The sequence below is a fragment of the Centroberyx gerrardi genome, chromosome 13 (assembly GCF_048128805.1).
Source record: "Centroberyx gerrardi isolate f3 chromosome 13, fCenGer3.hap1.cur.20231027, whole genome shotgun sequence".
Classification (NCBI taxonomy): domain Eukaryota; kingdom Metazoa; phylum Chordata; class Actinopteri; order Beryciformes; family Berycidae; genus Centroberyx; species Centroberyx gerrardi.
In genome coordinates, this window is record NC_136009.1 from 14,234,278 (window position 1) to 14,260,955 (window position 26,678).

The 26,678-nt window shown below is 46.5% G+C and overlaps 1 protein-coding gene across 1 annotated transcript; it reads left to right on the plus strand.

Annotated features, from left to right (window-relative positions):
• Nucleotides 1-268: 268 nt before the first annotated feature.
• On the plus strand, nt 269-23,435 carry LOC139932934 (myomegalin-like). Its single transcript, XM_071926906.2, has 41 exons — nt 269-1,585; nt 3,499-3,636; nt 3,735-3,854; nt 3,968-4,060; nt 4,190-4,414; nt 4,526-4,684; nt 4,804-4,905; nt 5,304-5,441; nt 5,975-6,154; nt 6,429-6,623; nt 6,783-6,965; nt 7,057-7,173; nt 7,269-7,349; nt 7,495-7,601; nt 7,703-7,845; nt 10,781-10,908; nt 11,045-11,232; nt 11,539-11,905; nt 12,764-12,968; nt 13,124-13,240; nt 13,358-13,629; nt 13,769-13,983; nt 14,400-14,517; nt 14,623-14,740; nt 14,905-14,959; nt 16,650-16,904; nt 16,994-17,067; nt 17,217-17,375; nt 17,606-17,863; nt 18,063-18,194; nt 18,308-18,424; nt 18,509-18,698; nt 18,815-18,936; nt 19,239-19,475; nt 20,013-20,114; nt 20,356-20,573; nt 20,693-20,836; nt 21,018-21,156; nt 21,562-21,608; nt 21,942-21,996; nt 23,087-23,435. The coding sequence occupies exons 1-41, from the start codon at nt 269-271 to the stop codon at nt 23,239-23,241; spliced, it is 7,485 nt and encodes a 2,494-aa protein (XP_071783007.2). The 3' UTR covers nt 23,242-23,435.
• The last annotated feature ends 3,243 nt before the right edge of the window (nt 23,436-26,678 follow it).

Genomic DNA, 26,678 nt, shown 5'->3' on the forward strand with positions numbered 1-26,678 from the left:
ACTACAAGCACAGGTGTCATTAATACCTTTACATTATTTATTTAAGACCTAAAGGCTTTTGCTGTGGGCTGAAAGCACATGGTTACTCTTTGATTTTGTTTGAATGAACAATGCAGCTTAATATTATGCTTATTTTTGTTTACATGATAACACATTTATTATGAGGACTCAGTTGTCAGCATGATAGGTGGGGGATTCAGTCTGAGGATATTCTGCCATTCTTCAGTGATTTCAAAACTTGACCTGTTTCATCATTGAAGCCTGTGGAATGCTTGACGTGAAGATGAAGGAGGCGTGTCGTATCTGTGCGCGGGAGCTCTGCGGTAACCAACGGCGATGGATCTTCCATCCCACCGCCAAGCTCAACCTGCAGGTGCTGCTGTCTCACGCTCTGGGCCGAGAGCTGACCCGGGACGGCAGAGGGGAGTTCGCCTGCTCCAAGTGCGCCTTCATGCTGGACCGCATGTACCGCTTCGACACGGTGATCGCCCGTGTGGAGGCCCTGTCCATCGAGCGGCTGCAGCGGCTCCTGCAAGAGAAACACCGGCTGAGGCAGTGCATCGGCGGGCTCTACCGGAAAACTAACGGGGAAGAGGGTGCCGTAACGGGGACTGGAGGTAGCGGAGGAGAAGGGATGGTGGACATGTCCGGTCTCACCCACGCTAAGTACTGCGCCCTGCTGCAAGAGGACCTGGTCTACTCTCTGTACGAGTCCTGGGCAGAGGATGGCCTGGACTGCCACCATCACCACCACCCCCAGTGTCCCGCTGGTCCAGGGTCAGAGGTTACGGCCGCCGGGTCGCAACATTGTACGCCCACTACCCCCAGGAGGTGTCGGGGGTGCAGTTACTGGCGGGTGGCGGACTCTGACTACGAAGCCGTCTGTAAGGTGCCCAGGAAGCTGGCACGGAGTATTTCCTGTGGGCCGTCGACCAGATACTCAGCCAGTGTCGTAGGAGGGAGTGTGACTGGTGGAGGAGGAGAAAGAAAACTTGAGGAAGACTCAGAAGAACCCCCCTCCTCTCTAACGCTGGTCCCTGGTTCTCAGGACCCCTCACGGACATCAGACAGTGATCGCACTCTGGCGGGCCGGGCCAGCTCCAGCCCCTCTATCGCGTCCCTGGAGACGGCTGAAGAATACACCCAGCCTGCAGCCATAACAGATGGAAGTCTGGGCTTCCCCAGGGACCCGCTAGATGACCGGATATCTGACTCCCTCTCTGAGGAGCACATGGGAACCCCGCTCGGCCAAGCTTCACCCGGGCCCGGCCTGTCCCTGGCCCTCTGTTTGCTCCAGAACTACGCCGCGTACCGACCGGTCCAGACCCCCAAGGGGAGCAAGCTGCCGGTGCTGCTCAGACGGAGCCCCAGTAACGGAGGCACCAGGCTGGGCTTCCCTGACCCCGTCCTGGGCGTGTCTTATGGAGCTCCAGATGGAGAGAGGGACATCCACGTCCCTACACCCGAACTGGAGACTCCTCTGATCAGGCTGGATGTGGGCCTGGATGGGGGTCTGGACCTGGCTGAGCTGGAGGATTTGTGGGAAGATGTGTATAAAGAGTACCCGCCTCCACGCCCTCACCAGGTATAATGCCTTCATGAGGGTGGAGCTGAATATTAAGATTTGAGTCGTGCAGAATGATGTCGCACTGTGGAATAGGGAATCTTGCCTATGCATTGCAAATCTATCTGCAGCTCTCCGAGCCTGAGCGAACCGACCAGACCGGCTCTGCTGTTAGAGCGCTAGATAACTATTACTCTCTCTATCTTAATTACTCGCATAATCCAGCTGTCAATCACTTAAATCCCGCCTACAGCCTCTCCACCAAAAGCCTCTTCTGAGAGGATGTGTGCTAGTGTGCTTAATTGTGGTGTGTGTGTGTGTGTGTGTGTGTGTGTTTTCGTGTGTGTGTGTGTGTGTGTGTGTGTTCTGCTTGCGAATACATTACATGAGAACTCAGGTGTATGTCAGCTGTGAGACACGGCATGGCCTAATTGCTTAGCATGTTTGATGTGTGTGTGTGTATGCACGCCAAGAGGCATTCAGCCATATCAGTGAAGTAGGGTGCATAGAGTGGAAGCTCTGATGGTTTTTCCAATATAGTGAGTGCATAGTCCCTCAAAATTAAAAACTAGTATGTAAAATGTCAGCCAGATATCTAATTCCATGTTTTTAGTTTCAGATCTGAGGAACTTGAGGATTTGAGCACATTTATACAATGACTTACATTACAGCAGCTAAACGCCTCGAGGCATGAGCATAACCTGCTGACAGATGAGAGGCGTCCTGAGAATCAAGTCTTCCAGTTTTTCCATTGTGAAGCAGTTTCATCCGCTCATAAACTAGCACCGTAGCACAGGATTTTCTGCTCAAGTATGTCAGCATAAGTGTGTGTGTGTGTGTGTGTGTGTGTGTGTGTGTGTGTGTGTGTGTGTGTGTGCTGTGTGTATGTGTGTGTACTGCCTGTAATATTATAAATCCAGCCTCCTCAAGTTAATAATCCTCAGTGACAGTTTTGGGAGGGTGAGTGTGTGTGTTTGTCCCTGAATTAGTAGCTATTCCTTAATATGGGTGTGCGATCCGAGAGCCGGGGCTGTTGACTGAAGTAGGTTAGATATGGGGAGACGTTAAGACAGAGTGGCTCCACTATTGGCCTATTTTCACTGAGAGCCCTGGAGGCACAGTGAGCCACGCAATGTCAGACCACCCTGTCATCTCAGCACTGGTTGGCTAGTGCAAAGTACAATAACGCTATATTTATATATCTTAACATTCTGATTTCAATATACAGAAAGACTAAATTACACAATAATCTACAAGAATCTATTGAACTTAGTCAAAACTACATGAAGCTTCTATTTGGGATCTAATTGATTATAGGCCAGTATGCGTATCTTTGCAACATCCTTCCTATTGTTGGAGGGAAAAAGTAGCACATCCAAAAATAAAAGTAGTATGGCTTGAATTTTCACTTGAATTTATTGGCACACACAACAATGCTGCTTTCATCAGAGCATATGCAACGCAACCTCCACGCTTGCTTATCCTTCCTCTAGTGTTGTGAAAGCTGTGGACATTGATGCACTGGTTATGTAAAGATAATAGTTGCACAGAGCACTTGGGGCACACTCACTCATACAAACCCACCCACACAGATAGACGTGCACGCATGCATGCACACGCTCACACATCTCTTAAAACGCTGTCTCCTCGCCATAGCTTTTAACAAAGTACACACATGAATGAGCAGGGAAGAAGATATTTGGGTTTCCAAATGGTGTAAACATATTACACAACCCACTGTGGTGGATATGCAGCCTGATGCCTCTGAATCTTTCATGAATTTGGAGGCAGATTTCTGAGCCCAGTTCATTGTAAGGTTACAAAACAATATTTTCCTCACAAACTAGACAGCAGTTGGACTGCACACATTTAGTGAGTGTTTTTATGACTGAAAATGCAGATATCTAAACCTTTTCTCTCTGTGGGTGTTACAGAGTCTAGTTGAGGAGCAGCAGAGCCAGCTGAACCAGTATGAGTGTGCAGCCGGTCAGTGTGTCAGTGAGCTGCAGAAGGCCCAGCTCCAGGTCCAATCCCTGCAGGCCAAGATCCACGAGAGTGAGGCCAACAATACGGTATGGCAAATTACAACACTTCATTATTCTGCATGTTAAATGCACATCTCAGCTAAAGCCTGACTGTAATCTCCATGTCTCTCTCTCTCCTCCTGTAGAAGCTACAGGAGAAGCTGAACGAGATGGAGTGTGAGCTGCGTTCAATCCGCCAGGCTGCTCAGAACCAGGAAAGAGCCATCCAGGGTCTCACCGAGTCCATCAGCACCAAAGACAGCGAGGTGCGTGTTCTACTGTGTCTCTGTCATGACTAGAGGTCAACCATGTGAGATGTTGCCTATATTTGAGCATGCACACAGTCAGTACACACACTCATGATCTATTCTGTCCCAAGGCCCAGGAGCTGTACCAGCTGATTGAGGGGCAGAACGCCACGCTGTGTAAGCTGAGAGAAATTGCCCACCGCAACCAGCTCGCACAATCCAAGGTGAGACCTTACACACATGTATGAGGCACCATTGTGTTATAGAATTCATCCCCGGTCTATATTGAGAAATCTTCTCTTCAGGCTGATAACATACAGTCGTTCCTTGGTGTGTGGTCATTCTATCTCCAGGCTCCAGAGGGGGGTAGCGAGGCCGGGACCCTGGCCCAGCTGCAGGGTGAGCTGGTGGGAGTGCAGAGCTCCCTGTTCTCCCTGGGTCTGGAGCTGGAGGCCAGCCAGAGGAGTCTGAGACAGAGCCAGAGGCAGGGAGACGACCTGGGCAGGTTCAAGGACAGACTCCACTCTGATCTGCAGGAGGCGCTGCAGCACAGAGAGGTCACCGAGAAACACAACCAGGTCAGTGTGCTCGAGAATGTGTATGTGCAGAATGAGTATCCATGCAAAGTACTTAAAAGGTCTCTAGAAGCAGCGAGGGAGCATGCTTAACCTTTCTCCTCCCTGCTGCAGGACCTGCGCAGCGCCCTTCAGAAGACTCGCTCTGAGCTCCAGGCGAAAGAAGCCGCTCTGAGGGAGAGCGAGGCAGAGAAACACTCTGAGGTGCAGGAGAAAGACAGGAGCATCGCACAGCTCAAACTCTCTCTGCAGGACAAGGAGAGGCAGCTACAGGTAACACACACACACACACACACACACACACACACACAAACAAACACACATACTGTGCATACATACATATTCAGATATGCACACACAGATTTCCTGTCTAACCATCTTTATTTCTGTAGGAGTACTCAGAGATGCTGGAGTCCACTACAAGCTCCAAACCCAGAGATACGCTACTGGAGAAACTAAGAGAGCGCATTAAAGATAGAGACAGAGCTCTGGAGGTAAGGCACACACACACACACACACACACACAGACAAACACATAAACACCAGGGTCAGACATTAGCAGGAGCTTGGTAAAAATGCCCTTTAAAGTTCATAACATGCCTGTGAAATAAAAAATGCAGGGGCAAAAAATGCTCCTGATAATTAGGAGTACCTTTTTTTGCTTTTCACCCTGTTCATATTTTCCTTTTGTTGAATTGTCAAAATACTCACAGTGAATAATGTGCATGTTCACTAACATGAAAGATTGGTTGTTGCTGGAAATTCTTGCTGGTAACACAGACCGGACCTGCGTAGTCCTGTTTTGACACCTATGAACATTATGTAGAAAGTGATAAACAGTTTGAGCACGCAGAACAGCAGCAGCGTGATGCTCTCCCTCTCCTCCCTGCAGCACTCCATCGATGAGAAGTTCCGCTGTCTGGAGGAGCGGGAGGGCCAGGTCCGGAGGCTGCAGCTGGCCCTCAGGGAGAAGGAGCGAGACCTGGAGAGACTCCGCTGCATCCTGTCCAACAACGACGAGACCATCACGGTACGCTCCACTGCATCCGTACACAGACAAAGACATACATGCCATACAAACACACCAAAAACGCCATCACATACTTTTGGCATGGGCCTTTTTTTACCAAGCGTGTCCATGTAGGAGAGGTCATTTTTGCCCTCTAGAAACTTTTCATGGTGCGATGTTTGAGGGGATCTGGTAAAAACAAATCATGACAAAGTTAATGTCATGATGATCCTGTTTATACAAATGTTCTCAACCAAGGGCTTAAGTTACCTACTATCATTTAAAAAAAAAATATATATATGTTTGGATGATGTATCTTGTTACTCATTACCTGCATCATTCATAAGGGACCCCCTTTACTCGTTTCAATTTTTGGCTATCAAACATTTTGTAAGAGCGCATGTCAAGCGCAAATGGTGGCAGTCTCATTTTTGCAAAACTGTTCAACTCAAGACTGGAAAGCTTGATATAAGGGTTACAAACAAGCTATCATTTGTGCATATTTCTGTTTGTGTGCTTACGACTGTGATTGTGATTATGCGTATGCCCTCCAGAGTCTGGATGCCCTGGTGCGGGGTAAAGAGCTGGAGCTGGAGCAGGCTGCAGAGGCCTACAGGAACCTGCAGTGGCTGAAACAGCAGAACGAGGAGAAGGAGAAAAACACTCTGAGAGAGAAAGACACCATCATCAGCCAGCTGCAGGCAGCTCTGCAGACATGCAGCCAGGAGACAGAGGTAACAAACACGCACATGCACACACACACACACCCACACCCACACACACACCTACAAATGTATGCCTTTGTTGCCATGGCTCTGCATTGTTTGCCGATATGTGACTTTCAATGCTGTGAAAGACCAGTCCAACTAGACAGACCTGTGGTAATTCTTTTGATCTTTACAAACACAACAGGTGTGCTGACACAGCCTTTTCTGTGTGCATGTTTGTTGTTTTGTGTTTTGTGTTGTGTGTGTGTGTGTGTATGTGTGTGTGTGTGTGTGTGTCTAGGACCTGACCGCCGCCCTCCTCACCAGGGTGCAGGCCGGTCCCAGTGAGGTGGTGGAGGAGCTGAAGGCTCGTTTGTCTCTGAAGGAGAAGCTGTTCCAGGAGCTGCTGTCAGACCGCAGCCGCCAATCTAATGAACACCAAGTGCAGGTCCAGGATTTGCTCAGTACTGTCAGCTCCAAAGACCAGTATCTGCAGGTATACCATGTTACTGATCTGGGATCTGTCCTGCAGAGACACCAACACAGTAAAAGAAGTAGTGTGTTATAGAAATATAACAGATAGAATGCCATAGAGTTCCACAGCCCGATCAGTTTATACAACAAAATGAAGCTGAAACCCCCTCTCCCGTCTCAGGACTGCTCTGATAGGCTCTCCCAGGTGATTGGCGAGCGGACGGGCCAGCTGCAGGAGCTACGCAAGCAGCTGTCATCACGAGAGCGGGAGCTGTGCGAGCTGAGGCGGGACAAGGAGAAGCAGCTGGGAGGAGAGACGGAGCGTCTGCAGAGCCTGCTGAAGGAGAAGGAAGCCTTTATCAATGTACCTGCTCACCTCTTCACCTTAGCTGTCTGTCTCTCTTTGTTTCCTTTTCCAGTACATCTGATCTTGACAGTATGACTTTATTCATCAGGAGCTGATGCAGGGCCAGGAAGAGGCGATGGAGCCCTCCTCAAAAGAGAGAGAAGCAGAGATTAAAGCCATCCAGGAGGAGCTGCAGCTGGTGCTGAAGAAGGAGAGGGAGGCTCAGGTGTGTGATTCGCCCTGCGATGAGCTACGTGAAACTAACAAATATCTTCTGTCTCGCAGTGAATATCTTTATCTCTTCTGTTTCTCACCCTGCAGAAAGAGCTCTCTGCGCTGCGTTTATCTTTGGCTCAACAGCAGGCCAAGGGAGTTGCCACTAAAGACAGCACTGAGCACCAAGTAGGATTTCACTTCAATCACATCCATCTAGATAATTGCTATATTTGACAGTACTGGGTGTGTGTGTGTGTACAGGTTGAGAATATGCATCCATCTCTCTCTTTTTTGCCTCGTCGTGTCTCTCCTTCCTCCTCATCCCTATCAGTGTGTGCTGGAGCAGCTTGTGTCGGAGTACCACAGGCTGAACGACGCCCTGCGGGCAGAGAAGAGGTTGTACCAGAGTCTCGCCCACATCCACACCAGGGGAGACAGGTAGGGAGGCTTCACCCAGGTCTTGTGACAACTCAGTTTCTGTGAGCTGCATTTTGCTGGATTCAAAGCACGTCTTCCATCTCCTCCTCTCCACCACACAGCAGCTCGGAGAAGACCCAGGCCCTGCACACTGAACTGGACTCGGTTCAGGCGCTCCGCGGACAGCTGGAGGAGGTCCTGGCCAGGACCCGTAACATGGCCCTGGCACTGGAACGGGCAGCTAAGAGGCAGCCCGACTTTGGAGGTGGGGATGGGCAGGGTCCAGCCTCCAAGGCTGCAGGGGGCGCTGTCACTAACTGTACATGATGCTCTGTCTGACCACAGCACTACCGAGTGAGACAGGCACTCTTTATGTGAGACGGAGCTGTCTGGAGATACTGACAGTCAGTTTTGAGTTTTACAGTTTTAGAAAAATGTGGTCCTACAGCACATATAATCAGGCACACTATTTATTTAAAGTGGGATTTAAAAATGTAAAACTGACTTTCAGTCTTCAGGCAACTTCGTCCAGATGGCACAAGCACTACTCACGGTCGCAGACGCCTGTTCAAAATTAACCTCTACTGTATGAAGTGGCAATGTGCAACTCAGATTTTTATTTATTAATATATTTTGTGAGTGTGTTCTGAATATGTTTTTATATTGTTTTTTGCAAACTGCCTGCGTATTGCTTTGCAGTGCGACTGTTCTGTATTGCCATTTCTATGTACTGTGTCTCACCGGTGTCATTCTTCCAGCCTTATCGTCACAGTGATGTTATGTGGTGTGGAGAAACTCAAGCTCATGCCTTACAGTGAAGCGTCTTACCATCCATCATTTGTTTTATACCATCTCTATGTACACACTTAATCCAGGCCCAAGATACGAATAAGACAAATCCAAAAAGATGGCCAAGTAGTATACTCCTGATCCACCTTTGACCCACAGTCTTTCCTACTTCGCTCTAGTTACATTTTAGTCTGAAAGACATGCATGGACGATGAAGTCAACCATATTAGATACGGTGCGGTAGATGCGCTGATAAAGTCACTGTAACTTCATGGTAATAGAGTATAATAGCTTTTGTTGTTTCTAGTAAATCTTCTTCTTGAAATCCAGTTCAGCTTTGCACCAAGATAAAAAAAAAATCTTAACAGCAAGTATTTTGCTGACAGTCTGCACTATGCTTTCTATAAATCACATGAGATGTGAGTGATAGGAATAGAACTTGCCCATTCATTATTGACAGTGGTTAGATTACAATTTTTTTTTTTATTTTGTGCCCTGATCTCTCATCTAGCCTTGACGATGGAATCCTCGTTGACACATCCTTTTTGTATTTTAAATGGAACAAAAATAAACATGTGCTGGCTTTTTGTCAAAAGCACTTTTGGTATGGATTTCTCTTTCTTGTCTTTAATTGGGAATTTGTCTCAAGAATATCCCAAACCGACAATTCCCCACTTGGTCCTTATGTACTTCCCTCCTCTCCCCAAAGACCAACCGACCCGTAGTGTGTTTTATCCATTTTAAAAGTCCCTCAGAGTGAAAATAACTCATTTCATGTTGTCCTCAGCCTCCTCCCAGTCTATTTGTGTCCCCGTTTGTCCCAGAATCCACGTTCATAACCACGACTACACACATACTTGAAATGTATTGAAATATAATGTCCATAGTCCATCCTACGATTTGTCAATAGTTTTCTTTTCATCACCAGTAGAAGTAGTTTTGCTGTATAAATCTCAAGGCCTACATGAAACTGTAACCTGTAATGTACATTAACAGATATTACCACTACCAATGAGTGTTTCTTCATGTCTTTACGACCTCATGCATGATATTCCAGCATGGTGTTCCTGTTTGCATGGCTGTTTTGATGTGATGTGTGGTTAGAAATTCACTAGTACACTACATCTTGCACACAAAATGCACACAGGGCCGCTGCAGCAGGTTCAGTCACGGTCCCCGCTCTGTAATGTCTCTGATGTTGTCGCCAATACAAAAGGTTTGTGAAAAGTCAGCAAAACCCACGCAGCCGTATTGCCCATACATTCACTGCTACACCAAAATAAGGGAAGCTTACGTGTGAGTTGTTTCACTGAATATCCCCTGATATTTTTAAAAACATGAAACAGGTTTGTCAAAATTCCCAATATAATATACAGCATACACAGAATCATGAAGTACCCAGTTATGAGAGTGGCCTCATTATATAGTGCTCCAGTATGTAAACACGGCCCCTCATCCAGTCAGTTTATCTTACACTTGAGTTGGTGCACATTGTTCAGTCAACAGTTTCTCTCCATCAATTTCCTGTCCTCTCACTAGTGACACAAAGCTGTTTTAGTAAATCCAACTCTCATACTTAACTAGACCGACCTCTGAACTTTCCATGATTATAAAACAATACCATAATTAAGTCCCGGCAATGTAATGGCTAAGTGAGCCGATCTCCATACACATATTATTCATGTCTAGCAATGCAGTGTGTGTGTGTGTGTGTGTGTGTGTGTATGGTGTGTGTATGTGTGTGTCTGTGTCTGTGTTTCATGAAGGCCTGTTACATAAAACAATTTCCCTTTGAAATTCCTGCCAGTCACATTCCACTGAGCCTCTGCTTCCTGGAAGCCCACCAATATCCATGTATGTGTTCCCCTCTGTGTGTGTGTGTGCGTGTGTGTGTGTATGCGTGTGTGTGTGTGTGTGTGTGTCTCCATGCATAGCATCGTATAGTTGTCTGATGATAAGTCTTTATTCATTTTAGAGATTACACAGAGTACATACTATTCTGCTATATACATTTTATTTTGGCACAAAATTTCCAAGTCAATCTCTCATGTGAGTGAATATGCATTGTCCCAAATCCATTGTATTCCAGTCGATTGTTCTTTTAAATCACACCAAATGCTCAGTGTTGTGGAATGGATGCCCACACGTACACTGTCTCACACACACTCACACACACACGCCTGGGCTGGACTGCCTTGAGTGTGTTTTTGGCTGGCGGGGAACTTATGACATAACATTTCCCCTTAGTTCCATGACTCAGAGAGGTGATTCAGTCGAGTAAGAGAGAGTGGAAAGTGGAAAAGTGAGTGGAAGCTAGAGACGGAGACGTAAAAAGTACAAAGAACAGCGGACTAAGAAATAAAAGCCAAAGGAGAAAAGCAAGTGTCCTGATCTGGCTCTTGTGTTTCCAGAGCTCAGCACAGAGGAGGAGGAGGAGGAGGAGGAGGGAGATGATGAAGACGGCAGCAGTGACGAGTTCACAGACAGTATAGAGGATGATGATGTTAAAGTGACCGCCAGAAGTCTGGCCTCCATTCAGGTAAAATACCGCGTTTACATTTCACTATACGATCCATTTGAATTTGATCTCGATTTCCATCCTTTCCTAATTCCACATTTATAACAATAACCACAATGTTATATGTGTTTAAAAAGTCTTCTCTTTTCACCCGCAGACGTCTGGGATGGCCCGTGGACAGGAGGGTTTGTCTGGAGGGCTGGTGAGGGGGGAGCTGTCCCGGCAGGCTGAGGGGCGGAGGGACGTTCAGCAGCCTGAGGAAGCAGAGAAGACTCTTAATGGGGATCTTGAAGAAATAAGGTCACAGCTGGAGAGGGATGGATTCACCTCCCTAGCTCAGATGAGGTGCATATTTTCCCATAGCATACTCAGGAAACTTTACTTTGTGGTTGTCTAATATGAAATTATTGCAAAATATGGTCACAGAAAGTATATAGAGTGAGAATTTTGATACAGTAGGTCCATAATACTCATACATAGAAGTACTGTTGTTGTATCTCCAAAATTACAACTTTTCAGGAACTATGAAAAACACTCCGGTTTTAGCTTGATGCCCATCCTATAAATCATCCTCATCCTATAAAGGACAGTGTGATTCCATATTTATGCTGATGTCTATGTGGGTTCCTGTTCCTTTTCGTCCTCCCCTAGGAGTGCACTGCTGAGCCTGCAGCAGGAGAACCAGGCTCTGAGAGACAGCCAAGGGAGAGCCGGAGTCCTGGGACTGAGGACAAACCCAGAGGAGGAACACAGTCTGAACCTGGAAGAGGAATACGAAGAGGAAGAGGAGTATATTGAGGAAGAAGAGGAGGAAGAAGAAGAGGAGGAGGAGGAGGAAGAGGAGGAGGAGGACGAGGAGGAGGAGGAGGAGGAGGAGGCACCTCCAGCGTTGGCGGGGAAGCGTGGCCCTCCGTGTGTGAGGCTGAGAGACCAGCGGGGGAAGAGGCACTGCACCCGGCCGCACTCTCTGGACCTGGGGACTTTACTGTCCCATCGTCAGCCGCAGCAGACTGAGACGGTAACACATTAAACATTTAAAGAGGCATTAAGAAATCTATGACCTTCATCCACCTCTATGGGCGACTAGTAGGAATTGCCTACCACAGATATCACCCAGATATATTATGGTCATTTTGTGCTATGGTGCAGTAAAATCTCATCTACTGCCCCTTTAACTCATCACTGTGGAAGAGGATTAGGGCCGCATGTGACAAATGTGTTTGATTTCTGAGATTCATCTCAGAATTCTGAGAATGAAGTCAGAATTATTTTAACCTCGGAATTCTGACTTAATTCTTAGAATCTCAGAATTCTGACTTTAAACTCAGAATTCTGACTTTAAACTCAGAATTCTGACTTTCATCTCAGAATTCTGACTTTATTCTCAGAATTCTGACTTTCATCTCAGAATTCTGACTTTATTCTCAGAACAACACTTTTTCACATGTGGCCCTAATCCTCTTCTGTACATCTGACAATGTCTTCAATAAACAAAGAAATACCAAACAATTTGATATATCATAGCAATACAATTTAAAGCCTAAATGTGCTGACTGAAAAGCAATATTTGACAATCCCTACTAAAGCAGCCTTGCCTCTCGGCCTGCCCTCCTTTTGTCTCCGACTTCTCTCTCTGTTGGTATAACAGTCTCTATGTCGGGCTGTTTTCTTAGCCTCATGATGGTTTATATAAGCAGTGAGGTCCTGACAGCTCCTGCCTGTCCTCTCTCAAAGATCACGGAATAGTTAGTGTACTGTGTGTTTATCAAAGTGTTTGTTGAAATATGTATCCCCTCTGGAGTCAATTTAAAGTATGATGTGATGTCTTTTTGTTTGGAATACGCATCAGTGTTGCTAAAACACTTTGTTTTCACAGGAGGTGGAGCCTGGTGGTGACAGCAGCGAGGTGGGAGTGTTCTGGCAGCATGTGGAGGAGGGCCTCCGTGAGCAGGCGGCCCGCCTGCGCTCCGATCTGGCTCTGAGCCGCCAGGAGAACAGAGAGCTGCAGGAGAGGCTGATGGTGTCCGAGGCCACTGTCCACGCTCAGGCTGAACAACTGAAGGACTACAGGGATCTGCTGAGTAAGTCGCACTCAGGAACACATATAGACGCATACACACACACACACACTGATATGTGCACATGCAGACAAAAAAGTGCTCAACAAAGGAAAACGATAACCAAACAATTTATTTTTCTAAATGTGGCCAGTAATTTGTCTCGCACCTCTCTGCAGCGGAGACGTCAGTGCAGCAGGCCAGTAAGCAGGTGCAGGTGGATCTCCAGGATCTGGGTTATGAGACCTGCGGCCGCAGTGAGAACGAGGCTGAGAGAGAAGACGCTAGCAGCCCAGGTGACAAACAGAAACGCAAAATTGTCTCCAAAACCCAAACACCCCTATCTTTTTTTCTCTCTTGTTAAACACACCTGTCAATCATACAATATTTCTCCTCACTTGTCCCTCCATCAGAGTTTGATGACCTGGAGATGTGTACGTCGCTGTCCCATCATCAGGACTATGAGGGTGCAGGCGGGGGCTGGTACAGTGGTAACCGCAGCAGTAACACAAGTGCTTATGAGCTGGGGGATGAGCCGGGAGCAGACTCTCTCCAGCATCTGGTCCAGGACCTGCGCTCCCAGCTGACCCGCTGCCACAAGGTGATCCGTGGGCTGCAGCTGCGCGTCCGCTCCCTCTCCACCACCAGCGACTATGCTTCCAGCCTGGAGCGCACCCCACGCAAGGTAGCAGAGACAAGCTGCTCTACATTGTTTATTACTCTGGCTTATATTTTTGGGTTAATTCTTGTATTGAGCTTATGAGCATAAAGTGGATAACAATTACCCTCCTAACGCTTCTCTCCATTTTGTCCTGATCTTCCAGGTGAATTGGGCCTTTGAGGCGTCTCCAGCCCCTAGCGGCGTGGAGGAGGACGAAGGCTGGATGTCGGACACCCTTGGGACTCGCTCAGAGCCCAAGCCCAGCCGGGAGCTGCGAGAATTGGTGTCGCGTGTTGCCTCACTGGAGGCGCAACTGAAGAGCACCAGGCTGGAGGGCAAAGGCCTGGCAGAGGAGGGGAAATGTGCCACCTGGCCTGGGTGAGTGGAGCTAAGTTAGAGGGGTAGGGTTCAGAGACTTAGTGTGGGTTGGTTTTTGCTCCTGCCTCCATAGTCCCTGTGCCCCCTAGGCAACTTTCTTTTACCCAGCACATTTAGTAGATGCACGTGGGAATTGCTAGTCATATGACTTCCGGCCCTTAGCACTCTGAAAACATGCCAAGATCTCTGCACTGTCTGGGATGTGCAGTGTGTCCTTTCCATTGTAAAGAGATTTTGCAAAGAGAAGTTCCCCAAAGACAAGCAGCATTACACAGCAGATATAAAACATCTACTAATCATGGTTTTAAATATGTATCATGAATTGCATGTTGAATTGATTGCTGTGCTGAATACTTCTTCACATTATTCTGTGGTTCCTCGTGTCCCTCTGTTCCCTTCTCTTCCTCCCTTCACAGAAAGTACAACACTCTGATCCAGGCTCAAGCTCGCGAGCTGTCCCACCTGAGGCAGAGGATGAGAGAGGGGCGAGGAGTCTGCCATATCCTCACACAGCACCTGGGTGACACCACCAAGGTACGGCAAACCTCTCCGCATTCATCCTCTTTTTCATTCAAACCACGTTTTAATTTGATCTGATATAAATCTACAATATTCTATGCTACAACTTACAACTTATAGGCCTTTGAGGAGCTGCTGCGTGCCAACGATATTGACTACTACATGGGCCAGAGCTTCAGGGAGCAGCTGGCACAGAGCACTGCCTTGGCACAGAGAGTGGGCACCAAGATCAGTGGACGTAAGGAAAATCTCCTTTCCCTCACTCCTAGCACACAGAGGGTTGCTTCATGTTTTACAATTTCACGTTCTTATGATCTTTGTCTGCCCAAATCTTCTGACATTTTATCTCTTATCTCTCTCCCCTCCTCTGCTCTCTCTCTGTCTCCTGTCTCATTTCCATAGGAGACCGTGCAGAGGGCCATGATGACAAGACAGGCCATGAGTTGCTTGCCCTACGGTGGGTTGGCTTCTTGATCATGTGCACTTGTTTTTTGTGTGTGTGTGTGTGTGTCTGTGGCCGCATGTTTGTCAGAATTTGTTTACCACGAGGTAGGGGCAAGGTAAGCCAAGGGGTGATCTCTGCCTCAACCAACCCCATCCAGTCTGAGAGGTTGTTTTGTTCGGTCGGTGCAAACATGATATGCTAAAAATACAAAAACTGCACCTACACCTCTCCATAGGTTAATACACAGGTTTATAAAATGGAATAAAGCCAAGGTAGAGTAAGCTGTTCCTCACTACCTAATTATACTCATCTGCAATATTTAACAGATTTTCAATACATGTGTACATACACAGTCCAGTATAGCTGTCAGCATGGCAAAGAACAGCCACATACTGTATGTTAACTGTACATGTGCTTAGTTACAGACCTGCACACGTGCATTACAGCTTAAAGATGAGAAATCAGACAGTGAAGCCACGAATGGCACAGCTGAAACTAATCTACCTACGTGATTCTCTTACCTACACACACACACAGATACAGCTCATGTACTGTATGCACATGTAAAGTACGTGCAAATGTTTTGTGGACTCTGGTTAATCATTCTGAGTTTCATAGGCTCCCATGATACAAATCAAATTTAAAACCAACACGTTCTAGCCAGTGGCTCCACTTGCCCGCTCTAAACCTTCTTAACAACAAAGCTGCACGGTATTGTAGTATGGCCTGCAGCGTGGTGACACTTGTGTCACTTGAAATTAGTGCACCATAGTAGCTTAAAGTGTAGAGCACTGTCTCTCTCCTGGTGATTGGTTTACTTAGTCATGTGACGCGCTGGGGCAGGAGGGGAGCCGTTCACATGGCTCCATATGTTGGAGAGGAGACAGAAGGTTGTTGTTAATCCACACACAGGCCGCACAGTGGATCCTTTACTGTTAAGTTGAGTGAGTTGAGCAGAGGACTCCCAGGTGTCCTGCCAGCCTCACTTAAGAGGCTCAGCGTGACTGCGTGACAGTCGCTCACTGCTGCCTCCTCCTTCCATCCTCCCCAGTGTGTGGACTACTCTTCTTGTTGGAGCTTTGAGAAATCAATTATTAATGGATTTCGACAAAACTGACACCTTGCATGGATAACTACTGAGATTTCTGTGGATGTTTTTTTTTTTGCATTGCAGAATATTATTTATATAGTCTTCTGGGAGGTCCGGATAAAGTGAATAGAACCAGAAGCCAACAAAGACTTTAGTCAGTATTTCTGCTGGATCTAGACTGCAGCCAGACAAGGCTCAGCCAGCTCAGGCTGTAGTGCATCCAGGACTCGTGCTTCGTTTCTGGGTTTGACTGGTGGTCCGATGGCTCCACTGTGGAAGTCTATGATTTCTAAGAGCAGTCCCATATACAGGGACTCCCTGTGGTCTTTCTCTGTGGGTGGGGGTCGTGGCCAAGCGAGAGAGACAGCCTTTCTTAGAATGCTGCTGGAGAGAGACAGGGAGTTTCTACATCGACAGCTCAAACAGTAAGGGAGATACACATGTAGTTACCATGCATAGTAATGCAGCATTACAGAGCTCTGGCATGGATTGTGTCACACAATGTTAAGCAGTTATAAACAGCCAATTATGGACATCTGCCAAAAATAACTAGCAGCTAAGAATGCAATGATTGATTCTCTTTCTTGTGTGTGTGTGTGTGTGTGCATGCAGGCTGAGTAAGGAGCTTCAGCAGAAGGATAAAATCATCGAGTCCCTCCACACCAAACTGCAGCAACGTCCGGAGACCCCATCCAGCTGCCACGCTCTCTCTGAAACCACCGACCAATCAGACAGGACCTCTTTGGTGTCAGACGAGTGTCGAACCAACGAGGACTTGGAGCTGTGCTCTGATCTAGATGCCAGCGAGTATCAGGAGGAGCACAGGCGGCAGCCAGGACACGGATCAGAAAGAGAAGGTAACGTTGAAGCTTATCCTTTCGTTCACCTCTCCTGTCTGGAAATGCCTCTTTCCATCCTTTCACCTACCATTCCCCTCTCCACCCTCTTCCAGTCTGTCCATCTATCCTTCCTCCCCGTGGCCTCAAGTCTTCCAACAGCTGTCCCAACATGCTCTGCTCAGCCCCTGTGGGTTTGGCCGGTCACTCTTCCAGAGGTATGGGACACACAGATCTATGATTTGTAAAACTCCCAAAAATCTGAGACTCTTATCTCAGCTCACCTTTTTTCCTCTTCTTCCTTCATGTTTCCTACCCTTCACTTCCTGTCATCCTCCTGCAGCCCTTGTCAGTGGGCTTGTTTCCTCCTCCCTCCCTGTCCCATCTGGCCCTGACCTCTGGGGTCAGCATGTGACCTTTGACCCCCAGCCCAGGGCCCTGTCTGTGAACGCTGTTCGCCAAGAGTTGGACACGCTGTACAAACAGATGAATGAGAACAGGGGTGAGGGGCCAGGGACAGTGTGACTTAAATGGAATGGTGTTAGACATAACTCATGATAACTTGTTAATAGATGCAATTATATTCTAAAATGTACTGTAGCATAGCCAGGAAATAACTCCTGACTACAGCCACCCGCTAACTTGCATCAACTTAATTTTGCAGTAGATGTTTTGTTGAAAACATTCAACAGGATGTTTTACACACCTCCATTGCTTTGTGTATGGTTACAGGCTTTGTGGTTCCCCATGGCAAGGCTCTGTCCCCTCTCTCACCTGGTGCCCACAACCAGCACGACCTCTCCACCTACAGCCAGCTATCCCATCATGCCTTTCAACAATACCAGCTGGGCGGCATCCCCGAGGGCCACTCGCTCAAGTCCGACTCAGGTCTAGTGACAGGTGGGACACTGTGGGATATGGAGAACATGGTTCAGCCAATTGGAAGCTATTCTGGATTATCAGGACACCAATCAGGAAATAGCCATGCAGGTATGACCCTATGATATTCTCTATCACACAGTATCAGGAAGTTTTCCAGGAAGCAAAAGTAATAGCTATGCAATATGAAAAAGTTATTTTCCATTTCACTGTGACTTCAATAACAAGTTATTAGTAATGAAAAATGCTTGATGATAAGCTCAAGTGAAGCCACATGATTATGGCATTATTATCATGTATTTGTTTCCAGGGGTAGACTTGATAGAGGAGCACCTGCGGGAGGTGAGGTGTCTGCGTCAGCGTCTGGAGGAGTCCATCAGGACCAACGAGAGGCTCCGACAGCAGCTGGAGGAGAGACTGGCCACCGCTGGGCGTGATGGAGGTACAGCAGTCCACACACACATATACACACACTCTACAAATACTGCAGTAATACCAAACACTATCACTGGTTTCACTCTCAATTTATATTAAATAATTCCTATTTTCATCCAGGTGCACCCACTAACATCTACATTCAGGGACTGGACACTGTCACTCAGCTGTCCAATGAGATCAGGGTCCTGAAGGAAGAAAACCTGGCTCTACAGTCCCGCCTGCAGGCCAGCACAGGTACTGCATCTAACAGCCAACTGAACCGAAAACGATTCTGATTGTTTTTGATATTTACCGGTCCCCTTTCTCCTCATCCCTCAGACACGTGTGAAGAGGTGGTGCAGCTGCGGGAGGCGGTGCTCACGGGACGGGCCCGTCTGAAGCAAGCGGAGCTGGAGGCGGAGCAGTGGAAGGAGGAGCTAAGACGGCTGCAGACTCACAGCCAGGAGCAAGGACAGCAGATACACACGCTAAGGCAGGAGCGGCAGGCCAGTCAGGAGAAGAACAACAGGTCTGTGTGTCAGTGGGAAACAGAGAGTGACCGACAGACAGAAAGAAAGAAAGTGTGTCTGTCTGTGTTTGCATATCTGTCCTCTGAGTATACAGTATTTACCTGTGTGTCCCCAGGCTCCAGCATGAGGTGTCTCTGCTGCAGCAGCAGCTGTGTGAGAGCAGGGAGCTGATCCACTCCCTGCAGAGTGAACTGCAGGTTTACGACCGTGTGTGTGCCAGCTCGAAGGCCAATAAAGGTCAGTGTATTCACTGTACACTAGCTATAATCAATAGAAAATCTGCACTGCCCAGGGGTTGTCAAGTGGTTCATGCTCTCAGTGTCATGTGTTTTTTGTTTTTTTTTAAGAAAACACACCCGTATACTATATGTACAATTTCAAATATATTTGAGCACCCACCCTCTAAAGTATTCATAGCCAAGTATCATACTGCATCTAGTCGTTATTCTAGTGCTGTGCTGGAATTAAGACTTCTACAGCCCACAGACCTCCAGAGCAAGAGTATCTCCAAACTGTCAGTGACTGTATATTATCTCCAGGCTACCTGTGTGAGCTGCCAGGCCTGCCGGTGGAGCTGGGGGAGCTGCTGGGCGAGGTGAGGAGTCTGCGGGCCCAGCTGCAGAACAGCGTCCAGGAGAACAGCGCCCTCAAACAACTGGAGCTCCACAAGCAGCTGGAGCAGAAGCTGGGCGTTGGCTCTCCTCGGACTCCCTCCCTCTCCGCCCTCACTGCCAGCCCCCAGAGAGACAGCTTCTACAGACGACAGCTGCTGCACGGTGAGAGGCACACCACTCTGGATATGGGTATACATACAAACATACATACATATACATACACTACCAGTCAAAAGTTTGGACACCCATTTTTCTTTATTTTTACTATTTGCAAGTGACCAAAAAAGTGTTAAACAAATCAAAACTATCTTATATTTTAGATTCTTTAAAGTAGCCACCCTTTGCCTTGATGGAAAGGCAAAGGCTTTGGAAAGAAATTCATACATAGGCATCAGCTTCACAAATTATATTACATTTCAAGCATGTAAGCATAAGCCTTTAGATCAAACTTTTGATTGGTAGTGCACATAAATGCTTCCCTACCTACTCAACATTTACATCTACTACATACAACAACACATACAGCATGTGAATGGTTAGATGCTTGGACAGACAGACCAGCTGTGTGTTTGCTATACGGAGTGAAACACTAACGTACTACCACAGGAGACGTTGGTGAGGTTTAGGACTCTGCCTGGTGTGTTGTGGTGTGCTTTGCTGTGTGATCTAGCCTGGATTGTGTGTCTGCGTGCTCCACAGACCCCGCTCCGTCTCCACCAGTCAGGGACATTGGTCTGTTTAACTGTGGATCTCCCTACGCTCCCTACTCGGACCTGGAGGACAGCCACAGCACTGCCAATGGTGTGACTTTAACTGCACTGCATGACTGAAACTTAATCTCCCTGTGACATTTGTCTATCGATTATAAAAAGATTGTTTTGCTTTGCAACAAGTATAACACCAAGTATTGATCCTAATAGTGTTGCCATATTTTAATTATTTATCACTGCCACAATCTCTTTCTTTCAAAAGGAAATATGATCATTTCATTAATTCTTCACATTCCAAGACTCACTCCTCTCTCCATCTCTCCCTCCAGCAGACCTTCTTGACCCCCACTCTGAACTGGAGGGGGAGGCCCCTGACGGATCGTTCGCAAACCGCAATGGCCGCCACGCCATCGGTCACGTGGATGACTTCAGCGCCCTGCAGCAGCAAGTCCTAGAGGGCCGGAGCCTTGTCCAGCGCATGGAGACAGCACTGCAGGCCTGCCTCAGCCAACCACTGCTGGAGGGCAACCAGGAGCAGACCGGCGACCTGGTGAGGGACAGAAGGACAAAACACGTTGCCAAAGAAATATTCTTGAACAAAACAATGACAAGGAATAATAGAAGTCGCGACTGTAAAGGTGACAGCATTTAACTGAGCTCTGTGTGCAGGTGCTGGACTATGGATGTGTGAAGAGTCTTCTGTCCAACACCAAGACTCTGAGGCAGATCTTAGAGGAGGCCATGGCTCTGCTGAAGATGTTCTGGAGGGCGGCTCTGCCCAGCGCTGATCGCTCCACCCAAAACCTTAAGAAGGTTTGTAACAGTGAGGTGTTTCATGACCGAATGAATTTACTTCATGGTACGACTGCACAAGACTGGTCTGGTCTTTAATAGCTTTGAAAGTCATACCTGTCAGCTAACAATGCCAAGCCATGACAACAAACATCTATGTGTGTGTGTGTGTGTGTGTGTGTGTGTGTGTGTGTGTGTGTAGGAGCAGTGTATGCAGGAGGAGATCTTGTCCCTGAAACTGCGTATGTCAGAGCAGGAAGAGGTTCTTCAGGGAACCATCCAAAGACTGAGGAACACCAGCCGCACCAAGGAGAGCATGGAGCACTACATAGTCAACCAGTGTAAGTGTGTGTGTGTGTGTGTGTGTGTGTGAGAGAGAGAGAGAGAGAGAGAGAGAGAGAAAGAGAGAGAGAGAAAGAAGGGAGAAGTTGAAATTAAAATTTCTGCTTTATTAAAAGCTACTTAAGTTAATACAGGTCAAGGTAGGAACGCTATCCAGAAAATACATCATACGACAGAAAGAAGAACACCCACATTCAGAGAGAGAGAGAGGGAGAGAGTTACAGAGAGAGAGAGAGAGAGAGAGAGATCTACAATAGGGTGTTTTGCCCACATGAGCACTCGCATTTGTTTTTCTGTGTGTAGCAATGAAAGTGCTGACATGGTGTGATCATGTGTGTGTACTTGCAGCCATGAGCCTATATTGTAATAGAGATAATAGAGAGATTTTTTTTTGTTTATTGCAGTATCAAGGACTCGTGATGTGCTGAAGAAAGCAAGGACAAACTTGGAGGTAAGCAAAAATCACTGCTCCATATACACCTTCATTCATACAGTATATCCCATACATAGGTTATCTGTATGCATATCCCATAGGTCACAGTACTGTGTCTATCTGTAGTGTATGTTGTAGTATGCCAAGTGTCCTAATCATAGTCTTTTGTATATATGGTGTAAATCAGTCACTTTGGGACTTCTGCTTCTGTGTCACTTGTTCCTTCATCCTGCATTTGTCTCTCCTCTCCTCTCCTCTCCTCTCCTCTCCTCTCCTCTCCTCTCCTCTCCTCTCCTCTCCTTCTCTCCTTTCCTCTCCTCTCCTTGTTCCTTGTCTTCTAAATACCCCCAGAAGAACGAGCTGAGACTTTCCTCTCTAAGCTCCTCCTCTTCCTCTCCTTATGCTGGTAATAGTTTGACATCTTGTGGTGTTGCGAACAGGTAGAAGTTGTCCCCGATCTTTCAATTTCCTGACAACAGTGCTGTAGTTAATTCTCAGTGGTTAAGCTATGGCTGCAAAGGTAATTGGATCATGGCTCTGTGGTCAGGGGCAACTTTTACCTCAGTGTGGATTTGCTTGTCCTCATCATGCTGTGACATCACTGCTTTACCATCCTGACAGACAGCTAGCATCATTGTAGTATAACTGTGTTTACTTTGTTTTTTTAAGACTAGAAAATGGGAGAAAGAGGGAGTTATGACCGGTGACAACGGGCTTGTTCTGGCCAAAACCAACCTTCCTCTACAGCTACGCACTGAAGCTGTTGTGTTTTTAGTCAACTTGCCTGGTTGAAGAAGGGCTTTAAAAGGCCATGAGTTGTTCCTGAACCCACAACAAACTCCAACCCGCTGAGCCACCAGTGCACCAAACTGTTGTTTACTTCTAAATGCCCCTGTAGTATGCTTGAATCTATTTACAGCTTCAAGTGAACCAATTTGGAGACCCCCCCCCACAATGAGGGCCGAAATAACAGAGTACTGCATAGTTTCCATTCTGTGTATATACTATCATAGTATCGCTCAAGGACCTAAACACAAACATAGACATGGCCTGACAGCTTTAAAAAAAGGCTTACTGCTGCCCTTCAATCATGGGAGCAATGGGATCAAGCGCTGTCATAAACACTTACACCCACTCACACCACCAGGCACGCACCACACAGGCAAAACAGCAGGTGTGTGTGTGTGTGTGTGTGTGTGTGTGTGTGTGTGTGCGCGCGCTTGTAAGGGACAGGGGATATGAATAACAGCATTGCTTATCCTCTAATCACTCATCCTCAGCTTTTCATCTGCAATCAGTTGCATTTCGGGAATCTCAGTATAACTAACAGTGCATTACATGGCATTACTACTCCTTGTTGCGGTGTTACTTGTTTAACCATTTCACTATTTCGCCAACAGTTTGTCTGTTGTATTAGATTGTGTAACAGCTGTGGAGTAACCGCTGCCCTCTCTGGTTTCCTCCCCGCCTCTCTCCTCCTTCTCTCCCTCGTTCAGCTGAGGACCAGAGAGGTGTTGCCAGAGAGCGGCCTACTGATTGGGGTTTCCTGAAGACCAGCGATGCTACCGAAGTCGTCGTGGCCACGGCCAATCAGCGTCCAGCGACGAGGAAGCGCAGCAGCCAATGCCTTGTTGAGACTCTGACCTGTTAAAGAACCAGCCTCAACGCCACCACCTCTGAACTCTGACCTCTACGCCGAAACAGCCAAAACCTTCCCTCCACCCCCAGCCTTACCTGTCCCATCCGACCTTGAGAGTGCTTCCGTCCCTCCCTCCTCTGCCCTGCCAGCTCACACCTATAGGCAATACGTGCACAGTATCAATTTGCACCTTGAGCCTTACCCCAAACTTCACTCTCCCCCCTTCCCCCATCTCTCACGCTCTCTTTTTCCCCCCTAATCCCCCTTACATCACTACATCTATTACTGTCTTTGAGTGATGCAGTCTGCAGTTTGCCTTGTTGTGTGCGTGACAGAAGAAGGTGTTTGAAATGTGCCTCTGGTGGTTTCAGTGACGTGCGTCCCGGCTGGTACCGATGGAGTTGGGTGAAGTTGCTCCTAGACGCTGATCTCAGACCAGATGTGTGATTTAGGATTTTGGAATCGTAATCTGGCTCCAGATCTGTATCTAAGGGCATCCTCTCCTAAGAGCCAGACAGCCTGTGGACGGAATAAGTGTTAATGCATGTTTTACTCGTGGCTTGTGAGAGGAATTCTACACACGCGTACACACACCCACACATATATGATCGATCACTTCACTCGAAGACATGAAATCCTCAACTTTGACTGCCACAGAAATGCAAGTTTACTCCTTGTGGCACTTCCTTAATGAAGACATTTTTTTGCAAATGCAATGCAAATACAATGACATCCACAATGTATCACTAGACACAGTGGAGGAATGTAGGTAGGTGATCACTACTAAGTAATTGTGTACTAGCTATTATCTGTATTTGTGGAGGAAGCTTTTGAATGGTATGTCAGCCATTAGCCAAGGGTTCTGAATAGCAGAACAAAAGCCCTAGAAAGGTTCCATTTCAGTCACAAGCCTCTGCTTTTAGGTCCTAAAGGTCCTGGGTCATTTTTGGTACTGACCCACCAACCTGGAAGTACTGAAAGACAGGGAAGTTGGGTCAATTAAAGAGCAACTTAACACCAAACCCACATCTGTGTAAAGCCTGACATCTAATGGTAAAAAGCATGCAACTAAAATTGCCATCTGCTATTGGCTGATCTTTGGTGCCAGGTGATGTCACCACCTGTTGTACTCTATAGAAGGTGACATCACCTGGCACCAAGGATCAGCCAATGGCAGATGGCAATTTCAGTAGCATGCTTTTTACCATTAGATGTCAAGATTTACACAGATCTGGGTTTGGTGTTTAGTTACTCTTTAAATCCTTAAGGCTTTTCTCCATCTGGTCAATTCCGATTTTAAAGAATGCTATACAGTATGTAAAGAGGAGGGGCTAAGGACAGGGGTAAAGGGCTCAAATGGAACCAGGCTAAACACGCGTATTCAAGCTCCTCTACAGGAGTTCTCATACGAGCATGTGCAATAATGATGTTGTTTATTAAATGATCATGGCACACCGGCTTCTTTTTATTTCTTTGCCTGACACTGGAACATATAGTCACACTCGTAATGTTAAGAGACCATCAGTGCAATATTGTATTGTTCTGCGCATTATTATTATTTTTCTGGAGTGTTGATGCATGACGGAGATGTTGAAGGGTGAAATCAAACCGTGCAGGAAGTTGTGGAACAGGGGATCACCAATAGTTGCCAAAGTTTGGACTTTGAACTTCTTACTTGACTTTCACTTGCCTTACCCATGCGAATGACAAACCCAGCTCTTATCTGACCATAAGGAAGTCGTGATGGAAACCTGCTGTCTTCTTTCAGAGGGCTTCTAAAGCCACAGAGACGGTAACCGTTAGACAGTTGGTTCAGTTTATTTGGAAACGTGCTACGTTAATGAGCTCCTTTTATGGACCAAAACAAAGTGGATCTTTCCCACAAGGCCATATGCTACGTATGACTTCCACGTCCTAAAATGTGTTTTGTTTTTAGTATGTTATTTATCTTGGTTCAGGCCGTCTTAGCATTCCCATGGCAATGGCAATAGATGTTATCAAGTTCTTCTAGTGGATACAAACTTTGGCAGGCTACTGGTGGGATCATTGTTCTGGAATTTGCCTATTGATTACAGTGTTGCAATTCATCTTCCCATTTGCTTTGATGTGTATTTGTGCTGTACATTTGCCATTTTATGCTGTAAATAATATGCTTTTTTCTGTATTCAGTTTACCTTTTGTGTGTTTGTGTGAGTGTGCAGTGTGTGTGTTTGTGTGTGTGTGCGTGTGTGTGTGTGTGTGTGTGTGTGTGTGTGTGTGTGTGTGTGTGTGAATAATCACATCCAACATTTGCTTTTATGCAAAGTTGAATATCTGGGTGGCTGTGCAATAGCTTTACTCTATATCTGCTTTATTTTGATGTTAAACATCATTGCATTAGGAATATGTTTGCTGATTTGACTACATTCACTTTCTGCATTGTATGATTTATAAGCAGTGTACGTTAGAGGATTACGCCATTTTTAATAAACTAGTCACATAGGCTGTATCTGATATGAAATCACAAAGAAACTATGCCTTCATGTTACCTAAGTCACTGATCACAATATTGTTGTTCACCTATAACAAAGCTCTGGATAATGTTGCTTCGCTTGCCTTTAAATTTAGCTTGAGAGCTACTCCAATTGGCTCTCAACTGTAGAAATGGCCTTGAACTAGCGCTTGGTGTCTACCTTAGATTTGCCAAATTAGGTCTTGTTTGCGCTCAAATCTTTGGAAAAAGAAAACATTTGAGTGAATTGCCAAATATTTCAATAGATACAAAGTTTGTTATTTTGTTTTGGAAACTAATATGTTAAAGGGAAAAGCTTTGAAGAATTGTATAGCCTACTAAAGCAAAAAACACTGATTTGAAAGATTGTGAAAGAACTGGGTTCGCACTGCACCTTGTAAGAGCGTAAACAATGCCTTTTTACTGTTTGTTGTTAAGAAGGGAATCAAACAGCAGTTTGAAACAGTGTGCTGTTGGTCCTGAGTTTTATATGTATATAGTGCTATTTGATTGATGCAGCTATGCTATGTGATTGGAGAGCAGCTTTGTTTCCGAGTTTGTGTGTAATGAACTAGAATGCCGATACAGGACTCATATGGATCCTGTCTCTGATGACAGTCACAGTGTGTGTTGTGTTGGCAAAGTATTAGCAACGAAGGATTTTGGGAAAGAATGAATAAAACATTTTAAAAAAGCCTGTGTGGCCTAGTTCTGTTGAATACACAATAGGTTCGGTGGTATATGTTGATCCCACAGCTCACAGATGGTTCAGAACTTGGGTATCTAGTGATAGATATGGAAATAATGTGAAGAGAACATACAAAAATGTGTCTTTAGCTATATCAAACCAGCAGAACAGGAACTTAAAGTCGAGATGAAACGGCATTTCGAGAGTATCTAACTTCCGTATCGTGACGTATTTCCGAGTGAAACAGGAAAGACAGGCGGGACATAACGT